General features: G+C 36.2%; 1 protein-coding gene across 8 annotated transcripts in view; it reads right to left on the bottom strand.

The window, feature by feature from the left end:
- Window positions 1-12,163, bottom strand: part of CACNA2D1 (calcium voltage-gated channel auxiliary subunit alpha2delta 1) — a 357,726-nt gene that overhangs the window by 183,901 nt on the left and 161,662 nt on the right. For all 8 annotated transcript variants that reach the window (XM_033514368.1, XM_015628094.1, XM_015628095.1 and 5 more), the window contains exon 4: window positions 4,125-4,184. In XM_033514368.1, coding sequence (XP_033370259.1) covers window positions 4,125-4,184 — 60 coding nt within the window. The remainder of the gene's footprint in view (window positions 1-4,124; window positions 4,185-12,163) is intronic.

Here is a 12,163-nt window from a genome sequence, read left to right as displayed (position 1 = left end):
GGCAAGGGCCTGATTTCTGCAGCTGCAATGGAGCAATCCTGGTTGTGTGTATGGCTGGAGAACGAGGCTGCAGAGCAGCAGTGAAGTTGGACTTGCCTGGTTGATGGCAAATTGAACGTGAGCCAGCAGTGCCCTGGCAGCGGGAGAGCCAACCCTGTCCTGGGGGCATCAGGCACAGCAGCACCAGCTGGGAACTGCAGTGGCCTCATCTCAAGAGCTGGGGGCAGTTTTGGACACCACAATATAAAAAAGACATTGAGATATTAGAGAGTGTCCAAAGAAAGGCCAGGGGAATCCATATCAGGCACATCTGAGGCCACTTGGTTTGTTCAGGAGAAAAGGAGACTGAGGGGACACCTCAGTGTGGTTTGCAACAACCTCCCAAGGGGCAGGCACTGACCTCATCACTCTTGTGACCAGTGACAGGAGCCAAGGAAACAGCCTGAAGCTGTGTTGGGGGAGGTTTAGGTTGGATATTAGGAGCAGGTTTTCCCCAAGAGGGTGGCTGGGCACTGGAACAGGCTCCCCAGGGAAGCGGTCACAGAACCAAGCCTGGCAGAGTTCAAATGTCTGGATAACACTGCCAGGCACAGGGTGTGATTCTTGGGGTGTCCTGTGCAGGGCCAGGAGTTGGACATGGTGATCCCAACGGATCCCTTCAAACTCAGCATAATCTATGATTCTATGAACCTGAAAGAAGGTGGGGTTAGATTAGGCTTTAAGAAGAAATTCTTTCAATGAAGGTAGTGAGACACTGTGAGAGATTTCCCAGAGAAGTTCCCTGGAAGTTTTCAAGGCCAGGTTGGATGAGGCTCTGAGCAGTCTGGTCTAGTGGAAGGTGTCCCTGCCCATGGCAGAGAGGTCAGAACAAGATGAGTTTAAGGTCCCTTCCAATCTAAACCATGTTGTGATTCTTTGATTTATAAAAGACTCAGAATTAAAGTTTTTTTGTTTTGTTTTTCATTGTTTCTTCTGCTTGAAGTAGCTGCAATTTAATATACTATAATTTTTAAAATATTATAAGAAATTACACTCTCATTTAACTAGAAATACTACAGAAAAGGGATTTTAGTATATGTGGATCTATATGTCTGTAAATACTTTAGTCTCCTAACTAATTTTCTAAAGGATAAGGAAATTTTGCTCTTAGACTATTTGGACAGTCTTTACACTAGATTATTAGGTGGGGAAAAAAAAAAAAAAGTCTGTGGGAATATGGGAATAAATTTGGATTTTTTTCTCTGTAGTAGCTTATTTCAAAAGACCGTACCTAAAATGCTGAGTTTTTATTATACTGTGACATTAACCTAAAAATATTTAATGCTTGCACATTTCTTTTGCTGTGAACTGTGCAAAATCCACTGATATTTAGAATAAGGTGTTAGAACAGGCACCCTGGTGCTCTTTTGACTGACACATCCCTTGTAGCTCTGTACAGACCTTGGTCTTACCGTCAGCCTTCTTTGCCCTTTCCTTTTTGCATGTTTTTCCACCCAAGTCAGCCCATATACACTTCCCCAGAAGAGGGCTTGTGATATTTTCTCCTTAAAACTCCACAGACTATTATTATGGCTGCAATCTGACTGTCAAGGACATTGCTGATCACAAGCTCATTAGAAGCAGAAATAGCTTGTCCCCTGAGTTTCATTCTACAGTGACTCATGGGCAATGCTTCTGGAAGGGCTTTCATCACCCAAAACCAAATCCTGGATGAGAAATGAACCTCATGCAGCCTGACATAGACCATTCATAATGTTATCAGAAGTAGTTTAAGAGCACTCAACTGCAGAAAAGTTTTACAGTCTATCTTCTATTTTCCATCACAGACATTAGGAGAATGAGTCCTCCAGTGAAAATTAAGGTTATCAGAAAGATCTGTGTGCAAACTAATTTGAGGAGACCAGAAGAGAAGAAAGATTACTTCTGAAAAAAATGAAGCAAATTAAATTATAAGAGGCTTAATACATTTATTTGAAATTTAATTGCATAACCTAATGTCAAGGTTATTATATGGCACACACTGTTCTGATCCAAATTCAAAACAGTAAAGTACAATCTCAGTTTATTATAAATCCAACTGCATTTTTTCTTTTCAATACTGAGCATAGTCTTTCCCTGAATCACTATATTAATAAAAAATCACATTTCAAAATTATTTTGAGATGTCTTCTTGGCAATGACCTCAGATAAAATCTGAAGCCTCTTTGGTATGACTGACTTCTACAGTGAAAAAAAGGGTAAGAAGAAAAACAAAAGCTGAAGCAGTGTTGACATGATGTCAGAATATAGTGCAGAAAGAAAATTATTAGGATGAGATTCTGACTGTATTCACACAGTTCTGCACTGATTCCTTCAAGCCTGCAGGTTTTGTTTTCCAGTCACAAGAGAGACAGGTTAGCAGTAAAGGTCGCAGCATTTCTCTTAGAGCATCTCCATGGAAAATGCATTCTGTGTTTTCCCGTGTATTGGAAGCTGTGTCTGTGCAGAGAGCACACTTGAAAGCATTCAGGCTGTGTCCAGACTCTCTGTACTCCCAGTCAGTCACTCCTATCTGAATCACACAGCCTGACCTTAGGAGCTTTTTTTGTCTGTTATCAGATTTCCAAGTGCCTGAGTAACACTGGATCAGAATGAACTTTTCTGCTGGTTTTGACTGGGTTAGAACTAATTTTCTTCACTGTAGCTAGCATGGGCTATATTTTGGATTTGTTCTGGGAGCAGTGTTGGTAATTCTGGTGTGTTATTTTTATTGCTGAGCAGTGCTCTTGCACAGCTGAGGCTGCTTTTCACACTGCCCCAGCTGGGGGTACACAGCTGACCCCAACTGACCCAAGGGATATTCCTCAGCATACAGCACCACACTCAGTGTGGAACACTGGAGGGAGAAGAAGGAAAGGGCTTTTGGAGCGATGGTGTTTTTCTTCACAAGTCATCAGTAAGGGCAAAGGAGCTGAGGATGGATGAACACCTGCCTACCTGTGGGAAGTAGTGAAGGAATTCCTTGTTTAGCTTTGCTTCTGCATGCAAGTTGTGCTTTACTTATGAAACTGTCTTTATATCAACCCATGAGATTTCTCATTTTTACTCTTGCAATTGTTTCCCCCAACAGAATTTAGTGGGAGTGAGCAGGTGCCTGTGCAGCGCCTACTTGTCAGCTGGGGTTAAACCAGGACATTCTTAGAAAACCTTTGTGCATTTAACTGTGTGCCACTGTGATTCTCATGGAAATCTCTCTGCAAACACAGTCTAGGTTTGTAGCAGGATCATGTAAAAAGCACCATCTGTTGTTATTTCTGAAGGAACATGGAATAAAGGCATAATAAATAACTTTGACACTCAGCCTGGAATTATAATCTAAAATTAAGAGGTTTAAAATCATCAGCACAATATTAATTTGGCCAGATTGGTAATTAAAAAATCAATACTGCACATTTTAAAATCATGTCGCTTATTTTAAAGTAAAGCCTATAATGAGTAAAGAAGATAACTTATTGCTTGACCAGGAAGGGGCCTCTTCCAGCAATACTGAATATATACATTCAACATATATTTATATTGTATTTATATATATATTAGTGTAGTGAAAGAGTATTGAAAGTATATTGAAAGAAGAGGTGAAGTTATTAAAAGTATGGAAAGGTATTCTAAAGAAAAGTCTATGACTCCCAAGTCATGCAGATAACCAAATCTTTCTGTATTGCTTTTTCTTGTTTGCTTTAGTTTTTTTTTTCCCCCTTTACATAAGAAAAAGACAACTTGTAAAAATCTTTTCTAGGATTCTGTTTCAGTGTTTGGAATAAGTACACTTTTAACTGATAGCAACCATCACTCAGATGTCTTCTCTGTAATCATTTCTTGTCTGTCAAAACAAACAGATGTCTTGTGTACAACTCAGAGCTACATCCCTGGGTCTGTGAAGCTCCCTAGGAGCTTCTGAAGAGAAAAGTTCACTTTATTCTCTAGACACCCTGACTGAGATGGTTTACTGAATTAAATAGCGTGCCTATTCATAGCTAGTAATCCCTTCTGTAGTAGATACATAAACAACATGTTTGTAAGACTACTGTTAACATTTCAAAGAGGCAAAATTCAAGAAGGTTAAAAGGAGAAAAACTGAAGCTTACCCCAAACTCATCCCTCCACTGATGTGAGGCTTGGTACTTCTCTGCTTCTTTAGCAAGGCGCTGAAGAACAAAGAGAGAGAGGGCATAAATTTTAGTCTTTATTGATTCTTCACACAGAAAAGTCTTTCTCTTTTATGTTTTTCCTATGCATGTTTTCTCTCTATAAATTTTATATCTATGTTTTTGTATTTACTTGAAAATTATGTATACTTGAGTCAAGGTGAACCATCTCATCTAAAAAATGCTATTTTCTGTGTCATTTGATATTTAAGTACTGTAATGCATTAGAAAATTTAATCCTTACTCCAACATAATTTTTGAAGTTCTAGTTAAGTTCAAAATCCATCAACATCCTGCTGAAAATACTCTTTTTGCACACACTACCTTGTCTTCTGTGCATTAATTTAATCTATCTAATGACAAGTATATATTAAAATATTAAAACACCATGTTATGAACATTCATTTCTCTGTTATATCATTTAGGTTTAATTATAGAAACTACTGACAGCCCTGTGATTATTAGGGATGCATAAAAGTCCCAAAAATTTGGGACTAGCTGGAGTCTGATCTCATGGATTAAATTAGCAGCTGGAGACTAACAGGCATGTTCCTAGAGGGCATTTTTCCCATATTTAGAAATTTAAATAAAATCCAGTCCATTCACTTAGCCCCACAGAAAATAAAGCACAGTGTATGGGAATTTGCTCTTTCAAATCAATCTCTTGTACAATACATCCATTAGATTGGATGATGTGTTCCTCCTCAAACAGAATTTGAAGTCTTTGAAAAAAAAGCTGTTTGGACACAATCCTTAGGACTTTACTACAATTTTGCATATAGAAGTTGCCAAGGTAATGCAAGTAATCCAGCTAAGCTGCACACCAAACCCCCATCCCACAGATCCAGCCATCCCTAAAGCAGGCCAGCTCACTCTGAAGCAGCAGCTACCTGATGTGAATGTAGTTCGTGTGGACTCTGCCATGTGAATTTTTGAGTGACTTTCTTTTAGAACTCAATTATTTTACAGCCCAATAAAAATTTTATCAACTGTTTTTAGGGAGTCATGGTCCCATTCCAGCAGACACAGCCTGACTATGTCCACCAGATAAGCAGCATTGAAAATGCTTACTGTGTAACAATAAGTCTGATGACCCTTTTAATATTCAGACCAATCTCTACACAAAATGAACTGGTGTCTAAGTCAGACTTTTGAGTTGAGTCACCTTGTCAGTTCTTGTTAACACCAAAAGGAATATGACCAGAAAGTCCATGAAAGCTGGAGTTCCAGACATGGTGCTGTCAGATCCTTCCCTCAGACCTGTCCCAGATTGCAACTGCCTGCTCCACCTCATCCCCTGAGGGCAACCCTGCTCCCTGCTCAAACAGGGATGATTGATACACAAATCAGGATCTCTTCCTTATTTTTAGGTTTGAAATCATTCGTTAAAAACAGAAAAAAACCTCAATAAACCTGTGTGTGCTACCACCACAAAACGTGTTGCAACTCAATTGTTTTTTGTCAGCTAAAATGATTTTTATATAATAGAAAGCTACCAGCACTTTACAGGCACTGCTCACTGGAGGTACATCCACAATAACCAAAGTAACCAAAGAAAAACTATAATATAATTTCATACATGAGACTGGAAAAAAAACACAGTTCAACTCTCTTGACTGTACTGGACAAACATCTACAGCATTTTCATTTTTTTGGTAATATACTAGAATAATTTTGTCCATCTAATTTATTCACTCAATCTAGCCTATTCTGCATCTAAATTTCTATATCCTCTGATAAATTCAAGATCATTAAGCCGTATTTCACCAGGTTGTAGCAAAGTGATATAAAGCAAGATATAACACTTCATATATGTGTAAATAGCTGGAGTCAACACTGTCCTCAGATTTCCCTCACATCTATTCCATTGCCTTGAGGTACTCTGAGAAACACAAAGGACAGCAGATCCCAAATGCACAAAATAATAGATGGATTATGGAAAGAGAAATATACATTCATCATTAACACTACCAAGAATTTTCTGTGGAAAGAACTGCAGCCATGCTTGAAGTTCCTCACCTCCACTTGGATGTTTTTTAGCTAATCTGCACTATAAGGTAAAAATGCTTAAAGCAAATTAAAAATAAATAAAAATTAAAAAGAAAGTTTTGGGTTGCTTTCTCTTGTTACAAATTAAGAAAACAAAATAATATCCCTCACAAAATATATATTATATTCTTATTCTCCTTTAGAATTTTTCAGTAAGGTTTCAGTTAGAATACATCCTAATTTTCCAAACAACCTTCAAAAATAACCCTACATGCAATACCTACAACACTTTACACCTTAAAATAGTCTCAATTTAAAAATGAGAGTCTGGCATTCAGGGCATGTGTACAGAGCTCTGTTAAAGATAATCAAGCTCATATGAAAGTCCAAGCAAACTGTTTAAGAAACAGTAATAACCAGTGAGAAAGCAGATGTTCCTTGACTCCTAGAACCCCAAACCCAACACCATAATGGAAGTACACGTGACAATAAGACAGGACCATGCATACAGGTTCCAGCAACTGATATTTAACCTTTTTTATTTCTTCATCACTGCTTAACTGAAGAATCTCTGCATTTTGCTCTAGTAACCAAAAATTAGTATATTTTTGTTGTTCTAGTTATTTGATCAATTTTTTAAAATTTCATCTGCAATGTATCCAATACTTTAGCTGGAATGTATATTTAGAGTGTACTTCATACTACCCAACACTCCTTGGCCAAAAATAACCAGGCAGTTAACTCAAGTTACTCGGGCTTTTTGTTGTGGCACAAGGAGAGACTAATTTTTCATCTCTTAAAGAAATCATGCCTGCTTCCTTTTCAGGTATGCAAATGTCAGGTCTGGCCTTCCCTGTTTTGATGGAAGAGTCTCTGGGGAAAGCTGACAGAGAAGCTGCACAACAGCCAGCTGTCACCTGGAGCTTCCCATTTTCCATCTCATTACTATGAGGGTTTAATAAGGCAACAGCTTCTTTAACACCACGACCCACTGCAGCTCCCTACAGGTTTCTCCAGCAAAAATTAAAATGCTGAGATATAAATTTTTATGCAATAAAATAAATAAAAAAGAAGAAATGGTTTAAAACAATATTCTTGTATAATTTAATAATTTCTTCCTCCATGCCCTCTGTAATGTTTGCTGTGTAGGTGAAAGCTGTAAGATGTTTTCCTGCCTTGAACAAAGATCTATTTAACAGTATCTTTTTGGACACAGAGAGAAAGAGCAGAACAACACTAAAAATGGGAAAAGAAGCAAAACTAACATGTAACAGAAGTGTTCTGACTCACTTCAGCATATTTAAAGAACCCTAATACGTGCAGTCTGCTGGAGAAGACATATTTACTCTGAAGTAATAAATAAGTTGAGAAACCACAACCAGGGAGAGAGGGCTGCAAAGGCTAACAGAATGCTGTAGCATCTATTCATGTCTTTTGGAGGATGCCCAACAGCTGTCTGATGGTGCTTTTTAAGAAAGGGATCAGAGGAGCTGATGCTAGATTTAGCCAGTGTGATTGACACAGTAGCTGATGTCAAATTTAAGGTGTTTGGAAACACTTTGATTAAATACGCAATTTTTTGAATAAATTTTCCTATATTGACAAAAAACTTCTTTTTTAATATATATACATTAATATTTTTTTTTTAATTATTAATGAGAACTGATTTCTCTTATTTTTCTTTTTTTTTTTCTTTTTTTTTTCTTAGTAAGGTACAGTGTGCATTATTTTCAGGAATTTCCAGAATACTTAGCTCATCCATAAATAAAATAATTATCCCTTGTAAATCAGTCACTACTCACAAATAAGCATTTTTAATCAAACTTTGAAAGGAGTCAAGAGGTACCTTCCACTAGATTTCCCTATATCTTTCAAAGAGAAAGGTTATCTTCAAAGGAAAACAGCTACTGGAAAGCTAGATAATGTGCAAGTATTAATTCACTCCACCGGCCTATGAATCTTTCTTTAACTTTTAAAGGGATTATAAAAGATTACACACACATAAACACACACATAAGTAATAGAAAAGAAAAACAACAACTAAAAAAGATGCAAAGCCCAGCTGCTTGTCCATCTCGAAACCCTCTATTTTCAAAGGTCTTGTCCCCAGTTTCCAAGTTCATGTTGCTATCTCTAAAAAGCAGCCTTTGATGCAGCACAGACTGCAAGAATCTTTATCTGATCTGTAAAGATCAACTCCCTAGAAGGCCTATTCTTCTTCCACCCTTCATTATTTTTTATGTATATGTCATATTTTTATCTCCTCCTTGCCAGCACAGGATTCTGTCAGCAAAATTGAATTAATATTCAGTACAATGAAAAAAATTTGGGGGTGCTTCCCGTACTTCTTTAAGTGTTTTTTTTTTTTAAAATAATATTCAACTACTTCTTGATATATTAAGCTATTATAAAATGTATAATATTAAGAGTTAACAGATTCACTAGCCTCACAAACTTTCTAAGTCCAAGGATATTTTAGGTTATTTTAAGAAAATAAGTACTATGAGAAAATATGTCAATATAAACATAGAATACACAATGACCTTCAAGTCCTGACTATAAAATATTATCCAAATATCCAAACCTCTTCTTGCATGAACAGCACAAAAGCCACAAGAAGTATCTGTGAATGTGGTTTAATACATAGTTTTCATATATGTGTCTGAAATACAAATAGGGGTTTTTTTTCCATAGTTGATTATGAATTGTATATGAATTGCAAGATGAGGAAGAGATTTTGTAAGACTCATATATTGGTGTCTGAAGTGTCAATGCAAGACTGATACTGTTATTTCAGTACAGGTTTAACACAGACTGACAAAGCCTAAAGGATTACATTCTCATCTCAGTAAGCTATTACAGTCTATATTAAACCAAATCAGAACTATTCTATTTGATCCCAGTGTCTTTACATGCAGAACATGTTATATTTTCACAGGAATTCTTGGTAATGAATTATCCAAATACCCATGAATTACCCTAGTCGATAATTTTACATAGTTGTAGAATAAGACCACACAGTTTGTCACACAGAAAGTGTGAGTTCAACAAACAACTGTAAACTGGAAGGTCAGTAACCCAAAAGTGAGCATAGATGTGCTAAAGATCATACCCCTCATATAAACATACCTGGATTTCTTTTCTGACTTATTTCTATAACTCCAGTGGGGCACAGGAGGAGTTACTAGGGGCTGACTACCCTTTTACATGTTATTTATGAAGATATTTCCTATATGATCTTTCTAACAAGTGGACACTGATAATAATTATCACCACTAAAGCTGATCTAGATTTAATTAAGCTGAGGCATGTCAGCTTGAATAAGAGAGTCCCAACCATAAAAAAATGTCTTAGACTGAACCAAAGACATACCTAATTTTGCTGATTTCAATTGTAACCAGAAGTTTTAATGTTTCCTCTTTCAAGTATATTGGTTTGCTTTTAAAATTATTTTGATTTCTAACACTGAAGCCCAAAAGTTTCCATGATAATTCATATTTCCCTACGTCAAATAAGGACTTTTTTTCCTAAGCTTTGCTGTATTCCATTATATAAAGGCCATAATCTTCAGCATAAGTGTAACCAGAACTATAAACATATTTTTAAGATTATTATTTTTTTTTTAGTATAGTGACCAAATATAGGTTTTTGGTTTTTGCTGATCTGCAGCTTAAGATATATTTTAGGTATTTACACTGCAGAGTCACAGCTTCTCTTTACTCTGACATCTGCTGTGCTACATGATGGGAATGTGATCTGTGCTCTGTTAATGAGGATATCTGAAGCATATAAGGTCACAGAAAGACTGTGTTTGTAATTGGTCTCCTATATTCTGTACAGAATTTGGATGTTGTACTCCTCAGCTATTCTCTGGGGACAATTTCCCTTTTGTCATCTAAGGCTGCTGTTGAGTCATATTTATATGAAAAAAGAGTCTGCTGACATTTTAATACTTATGAAAGCAGTCTTCATATAAAATTACTGGCCTAAATATATATAAATATATATATATATATATATAAAGATAATTGGGAATTAGCACATTTTTTTGAAAGCTAATGTTATTGCACTCTGGACAACACTTCAAAGTAACACCTCAATCCTTGTGTTCCATTATATAGATAATTAACAGCAACCTAAAATCCTACATTTATTTTTTTTTAATTCAGCTGCAGATTACAAAACTCAGCTTTAATTAAACAGTAAGCAGAAAATTACTTTCCATAGTGTTTCTGTTTTTCTAATGCATTTCAAGACATATCTGCTTTATTCATATGAGAAGTCATTTTCAGTATCTATTAATAGTTACAGTGAAAATAATTCTTTGTCATTCAAGATAACCTTTATTCCTATTGTTTACTTTAAATGAAAGAAGGAAAAAAAGGCTGATTCTCTACAAAGAACTTTTTATTCTTTTTCATGATCTTCTAGTTCCAAAGCAAATGAAGCCATTGCTCTAAATAAGATCAGAAATCAATGGGAAATCAAATCTGAAGTAGAGTACTTGAGATTACAATATTGCAGGTGAAGTTAATACTTTCTGACATAACTAATCCCATTTATTTTAACAGGAAAAACTGAAATTGGGATGCCATAAATAAATGCATCCCACATGTGCATTTGATATCTCAAGTGTCACATGCCATCACCTGTCACTGAAAAAAGTGTCATATAAGAAAAGTAAAAGAGGATAAAGCCCAAAGAACATTTGTCACAGTAACACTTCTCCATTACATAAAAGCAACCTTTCCCTAAAACATGAACTAGAAATAGCTCTTCTCTTCCATTTGTTCCTTTCCTTTAATGTATTTAAGAATTTCCTAACACTAGCAAATTAAAAAAGAGAAGGAAAAAGTGGCATAGTGGCAGTACTTCAAGGTCTAAAAGAGAGCTGAAAGAGTCTTTCAAATATACTATATTAGGATTCTCAGTTAAGCTTTGGAAAGAATCTAAAATTATTCGACAGGAGTACAGATATTTTAAAACACTTTTTGTTTACATCCAACAGAAATCACAGAAGAACTGGAGCTATATACACCACTGAAAGTCATTGCTGGAGAACAAATGACTAAATAAGAAAATAAATAAATAAATAAGCTAAACCCCACACATTTAAACTTCTGGAAAAGTGAAATAGCTCGATATGCACTCAGGTGAGTGCATAGCCTGCAGAAGTTGCAGGGGAGATGATGTCAAGTACTAGTTTGTAGCTTTCTTAAAATTTACTTCAGCTTCATCTCTGATGTCCACAATCCTAACTAGAACTAGCAAGACCATTGGTACCAGATGAAAAGAAACCTCACGTGAACAGTCAAAGTGAAAATGAATCATAGGTCCAAAGGCATCACTGAAGGAATACCTGAGTACCAGAGAACAGATCAAATGCAGTCACAATGAAGGATGTAGGGAGGATAAAATTGTCTTCTCTGACTGGAACAGAGTCCAGTCTATGCCACATGAAACATTTGTATGAAATACCTTACACATTTAGTATGGTGCAGTAGGAGTGTACAAATTAATTATATTCAACTATTATTAAACAGCAAAAAGGAATGCAGTAGATTCACATCAGAATGTAGAGAAGCAGAATTTCCACATTTATGAGGAGAGGGAAAGAGGCAGGAAGTTCAGTTCCCAAGCCAGAGTATATTTCTAGGATGTGTGCAACCAGGAGATTTCAGCAGCTGAGGAATATTATGACAGCTTGATACTGCCAAAACCGTTTCAGTAGACAAGGGAGTACGATAGAGACAACTAGATAAAGGCATGAAGAAAAACTATTAGAAGAGTAAGATAGTCTGTCAAATGCATCTTGACATCTAGCAGTGAAATTTCACCAGAGTGGTGTATAAAAATAGCAAAGACCACTTCTTTTAAGACATCATTCATCCTTCTCATTTGCAGAGGTTTAAACCTTAGAGCTTATTACATTTTCACTCTAATAATTCATATGCCTTAAATGTAAGTCACATTAGCGTTGTATATTTAAA

This window comes from Parus major, chromosome 1A (assembly GCF_001522545.3).
Source record: "Parus major isolate Abel chromosome 1A, Parus_major1.1, whole genome shotgun sequence".
Classification (NCBI taxonomy): domain Eukaryota; kingdom Metazoa; phylum Chordata; class Aves; order Passeriformes; family Paridae; genus Parus; species Parus major.
The sequence above is the reverse complement of the archived record's forward strand: the minus strand, read 5'-3'. Positions and strand labels throughout refer to the sequence as shown.